Source organism: Temnothorax longispinosus, chromosome 6 (assembly GCF_030848805.1).
Source record: "Temnothorax longispinosus isolate EJ_2023e chromosome 6, Tlon_JGU_v1, whole genome shotgun sequence".
In the NCBI taxonomy this organism is placed as follows: domain Eukaryota; kingdom Metazoa; phylum Arthropoda; class Insecta; order Hymenoptera; family Formicidae; genus Temnothorax; species Temnothorax longispinosus.
In genome coordinates, this window is record NC_092363.1 from 1,988,373 (window position 1) to 2,009,146 (window position 20,774).

Below are 20,774 nucleotides of genomic sequence, written 5' to 3' on the forward strand. Positions count from 1 at the left end.
TGCATAAGCATAGCATAAAATCGCCGGACCAATAATGAGCTTCTTATGTAAATCAATATGGCGACTTTATGCTGGATGCTCATTGGTTTAGCGGTCTTATGCTGTTATGCTACGCTTATGCTAAGTTGCTAAGCTATGTATTTTGTGTGCGATGGCCTTACTCGTATCTCGTATATCTTCGCTTATGTTATAATACTCTGGCTGGATTCGGGGAGCGCGCTATTAGCGCTATTTGCTTATTCTATCCTTGTTTTACACCTGATGAGCGATAAAGATAAGAATAATGCAATAGCGCTAATAGCGCGCTCCCCGAACGCAGCCAAGATAACCATATAAAAGACGTTCGTACAGCTCATTATCCAAAGTGCGAGAGAGAGAGAGAGTGTACGAAAATGCAGTCAGGAGCAAAAGGTGTAGTACCGCCGCGCCGCGGCGACAATTGGCGCCTTAAAGCCCGGTCTACATAGGCCGCAGTTCGCAAAACGCAAGACACACGCACAGTCTACATGTCAATCTAACCTCTTTGTGTATAGAGGTTAGATTGACATGTAGACTGTGCGTGTGTCTTGCGTTTTGCGAACTGCGGCCTATGTAGACCGGGCTTAACGCTTGTGAACTGTGAAGTTGCTCGCAGATTTACGAATTCCGCCGCCATCTTAGATACCTGTCGCGTCAAGTCGCGAGACGACGTGGGTATCGCACGCATCGCGGCTCGGTACAACTCCGCTTTTTTCGCGTTTCGTTTCCTCTCGCAGTGTGGTAAAGTGCGCGTCGCGTGTGATTAACGTCGTCGTGTCTCGGGGAGTGCCGTGTGCCGCCGTGCCAAGTGCCGCGCACGTATCGTTTTTGATGATCGGTGTGCGCGATCGTACTTAACATGTTTTCCGCGAGTTTAGTGATGAACACGATGAAGAAGCGAGAGGAGCAGGCGGAGGCCCGGGGAGGCATCATGCATCGGCGGAACAACCCTCGGGTGAGTAATTGATTATTTAATTACTATACTCGTTACTACGAGACTAATCGTTTGTTTCTGCCACGATCATCCGGCGTGCTCCACTCGTCATTGTCTTGTTTCGTTTTGTGTAAATAGAATGATCTATTTCCCATTTGCTATTGTTTCGCATTGTTTGTGTATACAATCGTGCATAATGTGCATACAAAGATAGATTCAGACGTGGACGAATATAGTGAGCGGCATTTATTGAAACAAGTTGTTCATTCGTGTTTGTTCGCACTCGCTTGTTTGGTCTGGTCCCGGCTTAATATATCAACCTGAGATGGAACATGTTCGTTGGTGTAAATTTGCGTTCGCTCGTACCATCACGGTGTCATCCACACTCGCTCTCTAAAGCAATAAGTTCGTTCATTCGCGTTTATTCGCGCTCTTTTTGCTTGACTTATTTCAAGATATTTTTTATTTAAGAGATTGTCTCTTAAGACATGTAATAAAGTATTAATAACATTTATTATAAACATATAATGTCAAGATATTTTAGATTTTCAAGATATTGGATTATTAATCGTTAATCTAAGATACATGGATTAACGAGTTAGAGTTCCATTTTTATAAAATCTTATGAAAATTTTAATACTTGATAAAAGAACTTTTTGAAAAATTATATGATTATTTTATAAAATATTTATTTAAGAGACGAACGACAATGCAATGTGCGTAAAATAATTTTTTAAAATATTAATTATTTTGGACTCTATAATATAATGTGGATGTATTTGTATGTTACAGAGTGCAGTTTCAACTCCGCCGTTGCGAATCGGGGTCGGTAAGTCAAATTATTTTTTATTTTAACTTAAGGTAATGTATTATGAGAGAATTGTCTGATACATATATTTTTTTATTAATCTCCATTAATATTGCCATAAAATATTGCATAGAATATTAACTTAGTAATATTCCCCTTCGTAGACTAGAAGAGATAATTAGTTCTAGACCCCAAAAAATCAATATGCTTCTCCAACCGGTTTAAATGCCACGAAATAAACCGAACTCGGAGTTTGAAGCCAAGTTTGATGCCCGCCAAATAACGAGCGTGCTGAATTGTTTCGTCGTCGACACACTTCCCGATGTTCCACTTTCAATTCCCGACCGATCGCTCCGCTCGTTATCTCGGCCCATTGCGAGATCGCGCGGATCGTTGAAATGCCTCGAACGATTATTTACTTCTGTCCGAAAGAAAATCAATACATTCTCAACGTTACGACTAGCCCGGCGACAGGTTCGCGAAAAGCACGACGACGCGACGGCGCGAGACAGTAACGGTATTCTGCCACGGCATTCTTCGTGCGAGGCCTTCGAACGCAGATCATTATATCGCACATCGTTATCTACGGTCGTTAGGAATCGCGTATGATAGCTGTATCAAGTAATATAACGGGATTGAAGCGTGCATGCCAATTGTTGAAACGGCGCGGCGGTGAGTCTGTTAACAGATTTATTGCACGTTCCTCGGCGCGACTACCGTGCTCCCTCGCGATCGACGATTCGCGATCAATGAAACAAAACGGGGGCATCTCGGCGAACGGAAAGTCTCGTAGCATTCTGGCGTAATCGCAAATTATACAGTACTTAATTCAGAGTTACTGATGTCGCCGGAACGCTCTCCGGCTTTGCCGCGAGAGCTCGTAGACGTAAGAATTTCTCTCGCGGCGCGCGTCGTTACAGGAAGGAATTGTAACGGTTCGCCGCACCGTTGTCTTCTCGCGTCGCGTAAATGCACCAATAAGGAAACGGTTTCTCGATTCTCGTTCCGTCGTGAATACTTGTCCCATTTGAGAACTCGGATCTAACTTACGTAGGTGTCGGCCGAGGGGAACGCCGAGGTCGCGTTTTCTCCTCCGATCGATCGATAATATCGGGACGTTTACCTTTCTTTGTAGACGATACCTCTCGAACGCGTATAAACGGTGGAAGCGCTTCCGGCACATTCCCGAACCGGCAGCAAAATTATTGATTGTCAGGCTCCGCTAATTCATCGCGTGTCATCTTCATTATGCGGTTGAAGCCTCTCGAGAGTCCCCATTGACGCGTCGATTGGTGTCCCTCGTGAGATCGGTTGTTTGCTATCCGCGCTGCGATAACAGCAGATATATTCGAGTGAACGTGCGATTTCCCCGCGAGAAATTATTAACAATGACGTCGGCAAGTTGCACGACGCGCGGCACGGTTAGTCTTTTTCTTTTCTTTTCTTTTTTTTTTTAAACATTTGGACAAAGCCCTCCGCGTCTTCGTTGAACTCTGACCTGATTGCAAATGCGCGTCGTGAATTACAATATTGTGACTAGCCGCTTGCATCCTACAATAAAAGTCGCGTTGAGCGATCCATTGATCGCGCGTTATAATGACAAGTAGATGAGAAGACAAGCATTATCTTTTATCGCACGGAATTGAATTTGATTTATGTAAGCGCCGGTACACGATAATGGCCTTTTTACAAATCGGCGAAACACGCGTCGAAGGGAAACGTGACTAATGCGATTGTGTCGTATCGCGCGATTCACGGCGCGCCAATCGAGAGAGGAGGACAGTTCGGCAAGATGCAAAATCGCGTACTAAAAGAAGCCTTCGAGACGACGTCGGGAAAAGCTTACCGGCGTCTTTGCGACGGGAGCTCGTTCGCTTGTTCGCCCCAATAACATAATACATCACGCGCGTACCGGCAGACAATACAAGGGGATTACCTCACAATGGCCGATGATTTACTTCTGTTCTCATTACCCTGCTTTTGTCGCAGGGCCGCCCCGATTGGCGCCGTTGTCATTAGAAAAGTAACGGAGGCGCGTCCGCCCTCCGGCTCCGGGGCGCTCTCTCATATTATCCGTGCGCGTGGCGGCGCGGCGAGGCAGGAGGAGAAGGCACGAAATTAGAAAGAATCGCGCTCGTAGCAGAAACTGTGGAAACTGCATTATCGCGACACCTTTTTCCGTCGGATTGCCTATCCGGCCTCGTCATTCAGGCTAAAGAGGGACGGGCGTCGTCTTTGAACGTGGCTCTTTGATTTCGCGAAGAATCGCGCCGGCAATACGATGTATTTTAGCGCGTGTCCTTCATCGCACAGCTATACATAAAGAAATATAGACGTTGAGGAAAAAATAATAGAGCAATAAATCTGGATATATTCTCAAAGTGCAGTTATCCGTGCGAATCTCAATTTCTATCATTACCGGTAATGATGATCCATCGCGGACTTTCTTTTAGAGCACATAACTGGTTTTACCCTTTTAGCGAGATTCACGCCGGATAAGGTCATCGGCTGTACGTACGATCTGCTGGAACACCTGCTCACTCGTACGGGGTCAACGTATCGTCGGGTTAGCGCCGTGATTGAACTTTTCACCGATCCTCCAATCCGCCACGGGCACATATCTCTTCCGTAATAATTGGTCGACCTGACGCGACGCCGCGGCCGCCGCGATCACGTACTCACGCGCCGAATGAGCTTCTCGCGTTCGCGCGCGTCGGTGATGTGTCCTACGATTAAGCGGCCATCGACCATGATTATCTCGAGTGATTTATATCGGCGGGTCGCCGCGAGAGAGCTCGCCAGATATCCACCACGGCCGGAATACTATTGCCGGCAACCGAATTGCCGGCGGCAGGCTGCCACGTGTGCGCTGCCGCGGCGCAACCCCGCGGTGACCCCGACGGTCAGTGCAGCATCTCTTCTCCTTCGACGATGACCCCATCGCGCGAGGAACGTGTTGAACAAGTTATGCCAGTCCAGGATTCGCTGCTTGAAGCCGTGCCTATCGTACACGACTCTCGTGCCGGCTTCGCGCGAGATCATCCGGTACACGGATGCTTGGTGTCTGCCTTGCATATTGCTAGCGCGATTCTCTTCCTACGATTTCTCCTTGCGCCTTGACCGAGAAGGCCACCGTGAGATCGACCGTGAAAGATCGTCCGACGTACATGCGGAAATTGATTTCGCTCTAGTAGCCACCGATGTCCCACCGATAAGTCAACGTGGTCAAATATCCGGATTCGCGAGAGCCACCGTGTCTCCGTGCGAACGTGGAGTTTTTGCAGCATCCTATCGATTATTACGTTATCGGGAATAGCTACTTTTTTTTATTTGAGATGCACCCAATCGGATATAAATATCCGCCGATTTTCAGCGGAGATTGCGACGGAACAAATTACGCGCATTTCGCAATTCGCCGCGCATATTTATATGAATCTCCACTTTAATTTATCATTCCCTCAATATAGTGCATAAAAATAAAGTGATGAAAAAAGTACGCTACGATATTTAATGTCAACAGAAACTTGATGGTTTATTTACTAATATCAAACTTCAAGACTTAGAAACCTATTATATATTAATTATCTTTATTATTATAGTATTCTTTTTTTTACAATTTTAATTCAAACTTTTTGCAATTTTTCGGAATTAATTAAATATTATATTCTAAGCGTATAAGAGAGGAAGATTATACAATGTCTATTTTACGTAGTAGGTACCTAGAGGCTTTCAACATAAGCAACAATTTCTGCCAATGTCTCAAATGAAAAAGTCCGCGCGGTTAAATAGATTTCTGGCGGGAAACGTTGATTCACAACGTTTCATTTCATTTCAATTCTCGGGCTTTTAGACGACGGCGTTCGCGCTAACGCTATAAATCATCATCGGTACGTGCGCGCTCTCTCTCGCGCACACGCGGACACGCACGCACCACGCACGGATGCGCGTCTAAGTGCACGCACGTTGCGCAGCGCGAAGATAATGGTTTGCGTTGCGGGTTAAGCAATGGCGAGGCGAACGAGGTCAACGGACGACCCTCGCCGTCACCGTGCACGGGGTGAGAGAAAGCCCCCCCCTTCTCCCCCTCTCACTCATCTTTCCCCCCGTGTTATATACGTTCTCTTGCAGATGCGTGCGTGACGCTACGCTACGCTGTTCCTGTACGTCGATCCTGCAGCAGCCCCTCTCTGCTGCTCCCTGTCTCTCTCCCCTTAAAGTTGCGCTCCTTCCGTTACGTTCTAGCCGCCGATACTCACTGAGGTGCAACGGGCTTCTTGTCTCTCTCGTTCGACTTTGGATTCGAATACAGCGCAAGTCCGCCACCCTTCTCTCTCCCGCCGCGCTCATATTTCGTCTTCCACCGTCTCTTCCTCCTTCTCCTCTTTATCCTTCCTCTCTCGGTGTCGTGCACCCCGGGCCCCTTCCAGTCTCTATGCATATTTCATAGCTACTTGCGCTGCACTTCCACCCTCGCGTACTCCGGCTGCCTTCCTGCCGCTTCCTGCGGCTCTATCGCGGTCGAGGGTCAATGAGCTTACCTGCTAGGAGAAGCGGTTACTCATAGAAATCACTTTCGACGATGCGGCGGTACTGGGGATCGTGAACGATTTGTTCGTGACGGATGCTCGCTCAAGTTAGCCGCATGAATTAATAAGTGTCAACGTATGCTAAAGGCATCAGATCGATATTTCCCGTGGAACGTGGTATCAGAATCGAGAATTCGGGATCGCTTCTATCGTAGAACGAATATAAAGCTGCTTCGGCAAAGGATACCCAGGAGATCCTCTTTGCGACAAGGGTGACACGGTAGGCAAGTGAAACAATTAAGATTAATGCATCATATGTTGACGTGAGCGACTTTAAAATAAATACGGTTGTCATATGGCGATTAGTGGGGTGTTCGCGACGGTCCTACTTGCCGGACGATGATCGATGGCGGCCATAAATAATGCAACACCCCTCGGAGTAATCCTGAGCTCCCAGGACACCCTTCGAACAGGAGAATTCTCGTTTCTCTCTCTCTCTCTCTCTCTCTCTCTATCCTTTGCCGCGGCTGTCGCCCCTCTACCATTCCGGACCACCCCAATGCCATTTCCGATATACCACGCGCCGCGGCATTCATCGCTCCGTATCGGCGACCACCCTCGACCCTTAAAGCCATTTAATTTGGATCCGGGTTATTAATTATTAATTAGCGCCAGTCCTATTATATCTCTCTATCGCGGTGCAATGCCTCCCCGGGAGTGTAATGACATTATGCCATTAAATTGTCGAGGCTCGTTAGTCTCTACAAGTGTACTATCGTGTTTTCAACACACAGGCACTGATTCTCTTGCACATTTCGCTTTCTCTGTTACGACATAATCTTAATTGCGCGTGAATTTTGCTAATCTTAATTTCATGCGTCAAGCCCAATAATAATCTTTTTGCCTCGCCATGCATTCTCGACTGCAAAATATCGCAGGAGCAGCTAATAGTATTCACACATTATATCATATTCATTAAAAACAATTAAAATAAAAGTTTAATAGATTAGTTTTTAATAGATTGTCGAACAGATTCGCGTACATAAGTGCGATGGACATAATTAAATCTGTAAGGATTAAATTCACGGGAGATATTCAATTCAAAAGCGTATTTGCGTAAAGTGAAATGGTCAAGAAACGTTTAGAGCAATGTCATCTTATATACCGGAAGCGCACCGAGCCTCGTCCATAATGACATACAATAAAGCGACGTCGGATCTGTATGCGGTGGCGAACGGGAGGGATTTTGTTATCGTTAGCCCCGTGCGGCGAGAGATCGCGGCGGAGCATTAGAAAGTGTAAAAACGCCGATCGCGAAGCTACGGCAGTCCACGACCTTTCGCACGCACGTTCTATCCGTCGACTATAATGGGCGCTCGTCCTTCTCCGGACCGCGCGCGGGTTCGCGCGAGATCGATTGTTCCTGGCCTGAGGTTCAAGTCTCAAGATAAAGTCGGGGTCGTTCAACCCATTACATACGATCGACGGGCACGATAAATCCTTGCCAGGACTTATGCGGACGCGCGCGCCGGTGGATCGACCATCCGCAATCGATAGGAGAAAGTCCGGATGACAGGTATTGAGGAGACAATGACACGTTGGACGGATCCGTCCGCCCGTTTGCAGTCATCGACAATCGCACATCGCAACGAACGATCGTGTATATCTTTGTTAGGAAACGGCACGATGATTTTGCGCGTAATTAATGACCGGTAAATGTCGATGCATCTGCGCTCGTATAACGACATGTCCTGTTTAAATGCAAGCACTGTGATTGTCCGTGAAAAATATTCATCTGAATTTTCAAGATAAACACGATTATATAGATGTTCTTTAAATACCGATGGAATATCAGTGTTATTCAGAAAACGAATTAATTTGGAAACTGTTTATTTTATACTGCCGCACATTTACGTGCTAATAAAGATCGGAAAAGTATCAAAATAATTGAATATTTAAATTTGGTTAAAAAAAGAAGATACACATAACATTGTTGTCGCAAATTCTTAGACGGTCAAGTGCGACGATCTTGGCAGACGATCGATAAGTTTTTTTTAGTTTTAAACACACCGCGCGCGTTTTATTGACGTCGGGCCAACAAGAAATCAGGTGATACCCCATACTAGAAAGTACAATATAACGTATAATACAGTTATCCGCTTTGGAGGGTCCGGTGGAGAAAGAACTGGTCGTAAGTAAGTAAATTTTGCAGGCTTCCTCTCCGATCTCAATGGAAGGAGAGAAACGGATCTATTCTACTTTTCCCTCCGTCGTATCGCGACCGTTTCTCTGACACTGGGATAAGGAACGCACATTCATGGCATTGTGGCTTCGGAATGCCACGAAGGGTGAGCTTTTCGCTTGTTGCCATTGAGAGGTATTCGAAGCCCTTCTTGACAAATCGGCGCTTGTCGGGAAACTCTATTCTTCAGGCCGGAATGTGCGCGTTGAGATTTATCGTGTTCCCGTTTGCTGAACATCTCCGGCATAAACAACGCCAATAATCGAAATTTATGCCTACGAGAATGTTTCCGCAGGAAACGATTCTTGTACGCGATATCACGCGAGCGAACGTAATATATTTAAAATATTTCATTTTTACAGATTAATCTTCGATGTAACAAATCTATTCTTTTATAAAATTTTTAAAAACACACAAGAAAGATAGATTTATAATAATTTATCTTAAATAAAGTATGCGTATTTATTTTAAATAAAGGAAAGCGTGAATCTGTCATGAAAATGATCTGTTAGAAATATGTATAGGGTGGCGCATTAGTAATGTGTCGAAAAAAAGAAGATAGCTCCGTATTATTATAAAATAGAAGATGTAGAACAATAAAATGGGAAACTCTGTCGTATCCTTATGTAGAGGGGGACACGTCCGGGTTGGCAGGGAAACGCCAAAGAAGCAGCGTTTCGTACTGTAAGTTATTGCCTCGAGCCGCGGTGCATATAAATCCACGCTTATTGTTTTCCAGATCAGGAGAAAATATATGTGCGTTTATATACCTATCTACCTACACATGCGTGTATATACACGTATACGCACGTACACATGCGTATACACAGCAGCAGACTATTCACCCCGGCGACGACGACGGGCGACGAGGAAGAAGCGCCTAGTGGAAGGTCGCGCCTTTATGCGCGTCCACTTTGTGCTGTCTGGCCGCGAATGGGAAACGAAGGAATCGGCGGAATGAGATCCTTGGATACGGAGCCAACGCCGGACGTGGCCAAGCAAAATATGGCGCCGCGGGATAATCCAGCGAACGCAAAAAGAACTCGAGAGCCTGCGCAATGTATCTGCATTACTCCGCGGTACTTGCCGAGTCATGCTAAAATAAGCGTTTTCGTGCGTGCAAAGGCCTATTAGAATTAAGAAAATTTTAACACAGCGAAAACCGGTATATTTCCTCACTTTCTATTTACTTTCAAATCCTCATAAATAACTACTTCACTTATTGACTATTAATATTAAAAATTCAAATATTATTAAAAACGGGATTGATAGGAAATAATTAATGTAGAAATTTAGCAAAAATTGCTCCTTTAAAATTTACTTATAGTCAGAACAGAAGAGCAAAGATATAAATAAAAGCAAACAATTATAGTACATATGTATTCTCTTCAACATTATAGGTTTATTTTAAAGAAGAGTCATAGATACTTAAGAAACAAAATTTAAGGTAGTAACGGAATTATAATTTACGCTATATTGATAAGAAGACAAACAAATGTAAGATGACGTGAGTTCCTCCTTCTTGTATCTATCTTATTGGTCGTGTACACCCACGCGTTGACTACACTGCAACATGCGGTAGAGCATGATCGAAGTCCTTAACGCATCTAATCGTCCGTAGATATACGTTAATTGCCTACGTGTGTCATGCGAGGCGTGATTTACCGATTTATCGAATCGGCGCAATGGTGTGAGTCGGGTGAGGAAAAAATCAAGAAACGCTGTTAAGAGTGTTAGGTTGACACGTGGAGTCACGAATGCACTCTATAATCGGCTATCAGAGTGAAATAATTATGAAATTCGCGACCTACTCGTTTCCTTGATGTTGCACGAACAACCAGTTCGGATTTGCGGCTCAAAAAAATATCTCGGTCGGATGTTTAGCATTTCTTTAATAGTATTATATCGTTATAAAAAAATTCTTTAATAACTATATAGTATATATCGCATTTCTATTAAAACGAATCAAAAGCAAAATATAATAATAGTAGTATAGGAGTGTGAGATAATTATACTTTATCCGATACGATTCTTGCAAATTAAGTATATAATGTTCTAAATTAAAACAGAATAAATTATCGTCTAATTACGTTAATTACCGTCTGCGCAAAACAGCAAGATGCACTCGAGCCAGACACGAGAAAACAATCCGGATTACTTTTATCAAATTATCCGAAGCTATTAAGCTTTCGAGGACATTGGGATATTCTCGAAGAGAATCGCTACCGAGCTGGTGATTAATTAATTCACCAAGTTATTATCTACGTGAATCACACTCTGTAATGTGACTCTATGAACTAAAATATCAGTTTACGCAAGACTCTTTCTTATATCGATGATCGCGATCGAAGAGTTTTCTCTTGAGATAATAATGCCACTGCGTCCAATTATACGCAACTTAACGACTCTATTGTAAAGAAAAAAAGAAGACCGAGCAGATAATTAGTGACGGCTTGTAAATGAACCAGGTATGACGTAGACGTGCGCGCGTATTATCTTGACCTTGCCTGCGGATGATATCCCGAAAGTATCGAAAGCGTAAATCGTTTTGTCGAGTCGCAGCCAGGAAGACCAGGAAGACGCGCGTATGCATCGCTGCATGGCATTTAGACACGTTCGTTCTCCTAGAACGCGCTCCTCGTGCGCATTTTTTTGCGTCTCGCGCGCTGCACGCACACGGACCTGTCGCCGCGCGCGCGGAGAACCTGGCGCGTTTCACGCTTAATTACGTTCCAGTAATTCCCGGATCGTCCGGTTTGCTGGTAGCCCGTTCGCGGACGGATCATAATTTATGATATTAAATATAGAGGCGCGCATAAACGAACGCACGCACGCTCGCTCGCTCGCTCGCTCGCTCGCACGCACGTGAAGCAGAGGCGCAGCAGTGAATGGCAGCCGGTAGTCGATCGGGAGATTTATTCCTCGGTACTGGCCTCTTGTCATGGTGGTCTTGGTTTCGCGCACAGTTTTACAGTCACCTCGACGCAGACGCAACGAATCGTCGAACGTGCAATTCACGTGTCGTGCCCGATCACGCTCTTACGGAGAAATGTATCAGCTATAATTATTACGCCACTTTGGATTTGCATCGATACAAAATTTATGGAGCATGATATGATTGAAGCATATATATTTTTAACTGAATTTCTATATTTTTATATTTTTATAAAGCGTATTTTATTATTATCTACTAGATTTATTGCCTATTCGTTATCAATTTTCTGACACATGAGAATAGTTTATAAGATAAATTAATAAGATAAGAATAAAAAAAAATATAAAAGTAAATATATTTTGAGACATAACTGTGCATTTTAAACGTACACCTTTAATGTGTACATGTGCAACGTGTGGCTGGCGTGCGTCAGAATGTGTTCGTAGGGGATATAGAACGTTAAATCTTTTACGTAGGACGCGTACAAGATATCCTGGCTCCACACCGGGCGGAGGATGTCGAAGGGACGGCGTGTAGGGTGTGCGTAATGCGCTTCTGAAGGCCCCAAGTTGTTCACGTGGGCCGCTCGAGATATCGAGACAATCCTGAATGCACGCGATTCCATTTACTAGCCGGATAACCGAGCTAGCTACTGATTTGGCACGTGTACCCTAATAAGGAGTCACAAAGGACATCGACGAGTGAAACAGCACGCTTCCAACTGAACGTAAAGCTATTTATTTGCAAAGTACGAGAGTTTAAAGCAGGTGCAACCGATATTCCAGCATTTTGCTACCGAGCAGGGGATGGGGTAATACAATTTATTCCGAGTTAACGAGATGCGATGCAGAAGCATTTTCAGAAACGGCAAAACTGTGCGCGTGTCAGTCCCTCAAACGTTATCCCGGATTCTCGTATCGAGAGTAATTAAAGTAAAGACCGACTATATTGGACGGAATTTAATAAAACGCGCAGCGACACGGTAGGTTTTTGCCGCCACGTCCACGGGTAACTCCGCAGGAATTTCGAATAGCATACATATTAGCTGTAAATGTATTTCCCTCGCGATGGAGCCGGACTAAAGTCGTAATACCGACTTTATTTCCACTGCGCCCTCGAGAGTGAAACGTCCTCTGCTTCACTTTGAGATAAACATTTCGTATGGTAAGCTCCGCGAATACCGCAAACTGACGGACTGCGTCTTAATGCGGCTTATTAGGGTAGGTACTCCGCGAAACGCTGTGCGTATACGAGTAACGTAAAGTACTCGCGTTGACCGTTACATACATATATACACGCTTAACATATGCACACATACTCAAGACGATCCGTGCACAATTCAACGAGATGGCGGGTTGCTTGATTGCCTTATCTGCCTAATGAAACGCCTCGCTAACTAGCTCCGTCGCAGCGCATATGTCTTGTACAGATATTGTTATGGCTCTTTTTGCAATGACACTTTGGTTTTAGCTTGTTCGGATTTACATGATTCTCGTGACGATAAAAAGAAAATATGCGGCTGTGTATTTTTCCGAGAATTATAATGTTTTTCGCAAAATGCGTTATTTTCACATCAGTAAGCTTTCAGTTTGATAGCCGTGAATAGTTTGTACAAGTATAGTATACGTAAGATATACGCCATTCGCCTCCGAATTATCTTACATATATCAAAAAGAAAAAGATTAATATTAATCTTTTTTATAGTTTTCGGATTTTTATATAAAATTACTACTTTCCAAATTATATCACAGTCATGAAACATTCTATGTAGAATCTACATATCTATCGTTTATTGTTAGACATAAAAATCCGTAGCTAGATTGCAGACTAATGCCGCGTGTCTTGCAAAAAATCGTATTGCGGTAATCGGTATTCTATTCAAGCAGACGATCGTAAGATTACAGTTTGAGCTTACGCGTTCGGTGTGGCTCAACCGTGCGATTTGACGAGCATAACGCGCCGCCGTGCCTAATAACGTCTTCAGGCGCGTAACAGCCTTGTGCTGCAAAGCCATTCGACTGGTCGACCACTGAGCTTAAAGGAAACGAGCCGCGAGCTAAGGGAACGTGCAAATATAAATCATGCACCTACGACTGGCAGCCGTAATTTTCTTCAATTTCCACGCGATCGTCTTCCGTAATGTGATGTTCTCGTTGTAATGGAGCCATCCTGTTTCCCGTATCACTTCTTTTCATCCTATCTTTATCTTTGAAGGCTTAGAAGAATCTGGACTCTATAGAGTAAAATATTATACATCGCAGTATCTTATTACTTTTAAAATATATTAACATTACGATCTAAAAAATTAAAGTAAGGATTACATTTATGGGTCCTTCAAAATTCTAAGCGTGAAAAAGAGTTCGTCTTATTTCGCTTCATCGACATTTTATTTCGCGTGAAACAGAACAAGATACGACAACTTCCCGTACACGTAGTTGAGTAGTTCTCGCGAACGACGTGGAGATCATAAATGATTGAGCGTCGCGGTGTATCGTAAAACGCTCGATGTTGTTGCGAGTTGGTACCGTCCATAGGGACGTGGTACTATAAAAAGACTATCCCGTAACCCAGCGTTAATGTGATGTAGGTGAGAGGTTAAATACGTTTCCGCTTCATAGTTCGCTAGTAATTCCGCTGTGCGCTTTGTCCTTCGTCCTGCCGTTTTCCATCGGCGCGGCCAGGTGATAGAAACTTAACGAGCTCTAGCTTTATCCATCTTTCTTCCTTTTCTTCGCCACGTATGCTCTTTTTCCAACTCCGAGACTCTCCTTAATCAGCTGTAGGTCGTTAATATCTAGTCAGTAGCGTTCGCCCTTGTGTCTTATCGACTATCTAGTTAAAGGGATAATTATCTGAAATATTGTTTCGCATTTTTTCTTTTTCAGCAATTTTTATTAACTCTTTTAGAATAGAAGAATCGAATCACGATCTTGACTAATTTTAATTTTCTAAATATTGCAAAAATTCTTGTTAAAAGTTATATCTGTAATATAAAATATTGACTAATAATTGCAATATAATTGTCATACGTATCGAGGTGTATTATTAATTGTTAATTAGTAATTCTCTTAAATAAATAGAAAATACTCCTCCCTTCTCTCGCGGCTTTGTAACTTACACGCGTCGCCGGTGTCCGTACACGCGCGGACGATTACACGCGTATAGGAGAGTCGACGAGATGTAGGAGCAGCTTGCTTCTGTTCGGAGGCAATCGGTGATGTGCTTTCTTAACATAAACGCGCTGCATCATTACTGGTGGTCGACTGGCGTGCCCGCCGGCGCTCTTTGTGCCGAGTGTAATTTTATTGCTATCGGCGTGCGCTCGCCGTTACAAGTCGAGTCGAGTTGAGTCAAATCACTGGCGAAATCGGGCGGGACGGTCTCTGCGACCCTCGTTACACCCAAGCCGTCGGCGGAAAATAGGTGCCCTCCCATTCATTCGTAGCAATATTAATTGCATCAATAATATGAATATTTGGATTTTGAAATATGTAGATTTTAAAAATGTATTGATGTATAAAATTTATCAATGTAAAGAGAAATATCTTTTTTAATTTTTAAAGATTAGAACGTTGGCGTTTAATTCTCCTTTCGTTTCATTGTATTCCGTATTATTGCATGCTATTATAGTGAGTATGAGTATATATTAATTATTTGGGCTCTCTAAAATTAAAGTGTGAGATTTGAGACCGTCGGATAAAACAAGCAATAATTTAGAAGATTATTAAGTTGCGAGATTTTTCTGCTATAAAAATATTTTCAGTCTATTAATTTTGCAGGTAAAATCTGAAACTCGGGTATCATTCAGTAATCTATGGAATATATACATTTTTAGTCGTTTAATATTTACATTTATATTAGTTTCTATGCAACTCATCAAACTATTTGAACGTAATGATATGATTTATATTTTAAGTGATATCAAAGAAAGATATTCAGTGTGGCAAAACAGAATTTCTAAATTGCACAATAGATCGATCAGTTTTGTCGAGCTGTCCGAAACGTTTGTTTCCGTCACAGAAAGTCACAATAGAGGCAGAGAAAAAAGAAAGATTAGGGTGAAAGAAGGCAACGTCAAGGTTGACGATAGGAAAAGAGAGATCTTTTTATTAGCATCACACAGAGAAGCGTGCCGAAGCTTTCGGTTATTGAAATCAGAAGGGTAGTTTGTGGACAGGTGGTGGTCGGGTGGGTGAGTGGGTGGTGGTTGGTTCGGCGGCTGGGTTGGTTAGCTGGTTGGTTGGTCGGAGCGAACGCAGCCCCTAGCTTGTGCAAGTTCCCTTTACCTTGATGACAAAGAACCGAACCTCACTCAATGGAACGGACGAATGGTTATGGAAACAGCATTTAATTTGCATAGAAGGAGCCTCTTTGTCGACTCCCTGAAAGTCGGAGTGCTCCTCGCTCGTTCGGGCCCTCTCGCTTCCCTCCTCGCGCTCTATTTCGCATCCCTCCGCTTCACGATGAAAAGGGCATTGTCCTTTATCTATCATCTACTCGATCGTATATTTTATTCAGATTACGCGTCGCCCGCGTCCAAAACAGTGAATCTCTTTATGATTGCCCATCGCCGCCCATTGTGACGACGCGACGCAAGGACCGACGACGACGCTTACGTAAGGCGGATTCGACGGACGAGCGGGGTACTCTAATTAAGGACGCGCGTGTATAAGTAGATACGGGAAGACCAACCGGGATTCTCGAGGGTACTTCTCGCTTTATCGAAGTCGAAGGACTTCCAGAACGGTATGTGTGGTTTCTTTTCCTGTGATCGTGGACCGAGCGGGAAAATCATATAATGTCTGCGTCATCAAATAAAACGGAAAGAAAAAGACGAGGGACTCTTGGCGGTATGGGGATTTTGAGTGTTAATTAATAAGATTGATCATGGAACGGTCGACGAAAAAAAGTTGCGCTCATTAACAAGATCACTCTCGTTATTTCTCTTATATCTGTACAATGTTATAGTTCGATATTACCGACCAATAACAAATATGTATTTTCATATCAGTACAATCCATCAACGTGTAAGAATGAAGTGGGTGGGAGGTAATTTGCGGTGGACTCATGCGTGAAAGGCTGTTTTATTCGGGTTTTAATAAGAGCGTCTCTGAACGAGTTAATCAAGAAACTTCCAAGAACTTTTTATTTTGCTTCTTTTAGCATGTATGTTTTTCGTAATACTATTGTAAAATTTAATAAGAAAATGAAGAAATACCGATTCACATTTCGCATAGAAATTACACAAAAATATGAAATAGTTTAACCAATAGATAACAGGAAGATGCGAGCATTTTGCTTTCATTTTTACATTAGGTAATCAAAATTTCCTCGTTTTACGATCATTATTCGCGGACGTAACGTCCAGTTTCAATAAGCGTGCAAAGAGAACATTTTTCCTAAGTGGTAGGGAGGATCGGGGAATGAGTGAAAGAAAATATCGCGATATTCCATAGAGAGAATCGACGATTGTTTGCACAGGGTAATCAGGCAACATCAAACGAGCCGATCATCAAGTGGAATTGTTTACGTAGCTACGGCTCCCGCGGGGGACGCGCAGGACAGTCTGGGTGGGCTCAGCACCCCCCGTCTTTGTCGCAACAATAATGTTAATTTATCTCCCTGTTTCTTTCTCTCTCTCTTTCTCTCCCTCTCTCCCTTTCTCTTTCGTCAGCGTCAACCACGGTTCCCGTCTCCACCGTTGGCGACAATTTGCCGGGCACACAAAAAGAGTTGACAACTTGAAAGGGAAATCGAGCCTATTGACAGAGGAAGGGCACGCGGAACGGCCAACGCGCGCGCCTCCTCCTGTTCTGTCGAGCATAATGCGTCCCGTTGGATGAGGAGAGCCCCTCGATACCGTTTTCGTTCGGTCGGTGGAGCACAACATTATCACATGGACCCACGGCCTCCTGACCCTCGTCCTTCGGCCTTACGTCTCACTCCCTCATACGTCGTTGCCGTTTTTCCCCCTTCTCGTTTCGTTCGCCTGTTTGTCCCTCTCTTAATTCCAGAATGCTTTTGGGATTTGCTCATTGGAAACATAAATCGTATGCACGAGGAACGACAATCTCGAGTAAACAAGCCATTAAAAGGACCGTCATTTTTTTTAATCTTTGGGCTTTTACCTTTGCGATGCTTTATTTGTCCACGATACGAATTCTTTCTGCGAATTTGCAAACTGTTTTTTAATTCGCTCTTAAACTTTCTTTGAATCATTTTGCTTTATTTATAAGAAGTATCTTGTTTCTCTTTAGACAAATTTCGCTCATTAATGCCATTTTATTCATTTGCTTCATTTTTCTGTTCTCTCTCTCCATTTACTTTTTGTCCTCTTCTTGTTTTTTTTACTTTATCGCTTAGACAGAGAATTATATGGAGCGGGTTGAATGATGATATCAACAGGCTATATCTAAAGCCCTGATCAATCACGATCCGCTTTTGTTCCATCGTGCTCTCTAATCCGCTTTTGTACCTTCGTTTTACCACTGCGCTATGATCCTGCATTCATTATTCCGCATTTTCTTCTCCTCTCGTTATCGCTAAAGTGTTACAGCCTCCTGCCATTACGAAAGATTGCGTTTTATCATCCACTCTTTCAATACGTCATTTAATGCATTGTATATCCTAGCTTCTCTTTCAAGCACGAAAATGCTAGTTTTATAGCTTCATACTTGTTCACAAGCTTGAAAATAGCTCAAGTAAAAAGCACGTTAAAGCGCATAGAAATTTTTTTCTTTCATAATTTGAGCATTATTACACAAAATTTAAAATATTATAGAAAGAAATATTATAATGTAAAAAAAGATCTATCGTATTTTATTAATGTATACGATGAAACACGTGAATTGAGAAACTCAACTTGATGGTGTGAGCCCCCAAATAGAAGGATTACCCAATTAAATCTGGTAGAGAACCTACGAATTACGCGGTTGAACAACTTACTGATTTTCATGGTTGCCTTCTCCGTTTACTACCACCGTTCACCGATCGTTGTCGTTTGTGTGGATGTTTGTATTCCGTTTTCCGTTTGAGGACGAAAACTACGAGGCTAACTACGACTGATTCGGCGGCGCCGTGCGTTGCCGCGCCGCATGTCCGCAAAGCTTGAGACACAGCAGGCGGAAGTAGAAAGAGAGAAAAGGACCGAGGGTAGAGGGGAATGGAAAGGGGCTTCGTCGTTCGGTAACTCTGGAACAGAGTTAGTTGATGAGTCTGTGGGTGGTTACCGTCGTTTGTCGAGGAGAAGAGCGACGAGCAACACGGAATAAGAGGGAAGCTGAGAGGAGAAACGGGAAACGGGACGCAGAAAGGAGGAGGACAGCCAGGCGGATAGAAGAACGGAACAGAGACGAGCGCAGAAGAGAAAGAGAGAAGAGAGAGGAAGAGAGAGAGAGAGAGAGAACTTTTCCTGCGTCTATATAGATATTTTCATGGGCGTTCACCGCTTCTCAAACCAGTGCAGTGGCGGTGCCCGGGCCACCCTTCCCAGCTCCTTCAAGCGCTCCCTTAGCGAGTTACCTCTTCGTTACCGTCTCTTTAGTATCACATGAACCAATAAACATCTTCTTTGATGTACGGCGCATTAATTAGTAAACGACAAAATTGTATTTAAACAATGCCGGAAGACTCCGCGCAAGAGAACGCTAGAAAAGAGGGAGAGAGTAGGAGTGACAGGGAGAAGGCGGGCGGATCGGCAAAGTAAGCGTACAAACAAACGGCGGATGCTTCGTCGTTACCGAGGTCGTTTGGCACGATGATTCGCAGTACCAGCCCGTTTCGTGAGAGGCTGTTGGGAGGATGGGAGGGGTAGCGTGTCGGGGATGGTCGGCGGGAGAAGGTACTGATAGATCTTGTTAATTCATGAGCCCGCCTCTCGCCGTGCCTGAATAATTGTTGAGCATAATGTTGCTCCCTCCCGTTGATATTCAAATTAAAGGCTTCGCTTTCTGGGACGGGAGTAATTAGCGGCTTATACCTCGCAGCGAGGTTGCTCGTGAGATTGACCTATTTGACACTGCTATTCTGCAGTCTGAACCTAAGGTTCCGTAGAACGTTCCATTGTGGGTAAATTAATATTAGGGAGTAATCGTCTTTTTTATATAACATAATATATCAGTAGGCATCACTAATTGCGGACCGCCGAGGAAGGCATAATGCGGATATAATCTCGCTTCAAAGTATTACATTTGGACGTAATTTCGGGAGTCTCTGTATGATGGCGTATATGCAGAGGCAGAGTGCGGCGAGTATCTGAATGGTGGAATAATAACGGAAGATTGCTGATTCGTCAAAGGGTGTGTTCTGCGTGAGGACTCATTTATAAATAGCCGCTCCGGCCCACCCCAGTGTGCAGAGAGAGACCAACCTGATTGCGAACATCCCACGTCTATTTGTATAGCTTAACCGAAGCGAATCGCAGGCCGAATATCCCTTTAAAGGATTACATCTGTACGGCGCTTAGTAACGGACGCATCCGATTCATTTGTATCTGTCAGAGGATAAGGGGGATTGTTTAAATCAATCAAACGCGCGTATGGTTTCGCGGTTGTATATCCGCAGGTATTAATCGGCGTTGCGCATGCGGAGTACTTTTTTTTTAATGATTTACAGTAAATACGTTGGCATCCAATCGAAGATTAATTATACGTTTATGCGGCTAAATGTTAGTGAGAATTGGATCACGCGAGCACTTTTTAATTACATTCTTTTTCTACCGAAGCAAACTTTTGTAACTGAACGTTTTCAATATATAGATTTAGTGTAGAAGGACGATGATATCACTAAGAGAGGATTATATTCATGAAGAATGCCAGGTCAATAAAAACGAAAAAATTTGGACAAAATTGCATCAAATTCCAGTACATTCGTACATTTTGAGATACGCAGACGACGTCGATGTCTTCAATGCCGTTTCTCAACGGCGTCTTAGTTGATGTCGAGGAACTGTTTCTAAACTTCCGTAAGGCGCACTCCATTCCCTTCCTTCCTCCTTCCTTCCTTCGTCACTCGAAATTTCGTAAGTTTCTCATCGCGGCAACTGTCGGGCCCACTGTCAACACTGATATTAATTAGTCGAATTCTGCCGTCTGTCGACGCGGCGGCGGCGGGCGGGTCGATTCTTCCGCGCGATAGAAGGCGTTCGTATATCGTACGCCGCGCCACGAGCAGACGCGCGTGCGGCGGGGGTGCACACGCAGCTCGCGCTGAAACGCGCCCATTGGTTATTACGTTGGAGTCAACGACTCGATATGTGTATACACGCAGATTGCAGAAACTCGCGGAAACTTATGCGAATACGCGGTCGTTAC

General features: G+C 43.9%; 1 protein-coding gene across 3 annotated transcripts in view; it reads left to right on the top strand.

The window, feature by feature from the left end:
- Nucleotides 1-675: 675 nt before the first annotated feature.
- Ten-a (tenascin accessory) overlaps nucleotides 676-20,774 on the top strand; it is a 561,949-nt gene continuing 541,850 nt past the window's right edge. For 2 of the 3 annotated variants that reach the window (XM_071780078.1, XM_071780079.1), the window contains exons 1-2: nucleotides 676-973; nucleotides 1,745-1,781. In XM_071780078.1, the coding sequence (XP_071636179.1) occupies nucleotides 878-973; nucleotides 1,745-1,781 (133 nt within the window). In that variant the 5' untranslated portion in view covers nucleotides 676-877. Of the gene's footprint in view, nucleotides 974-1,744; nucleotides 1,782-20,774 lie in introns of those variants that run through there. The other variant, XM_071780081.1, reaches the window with a different exon arrangement.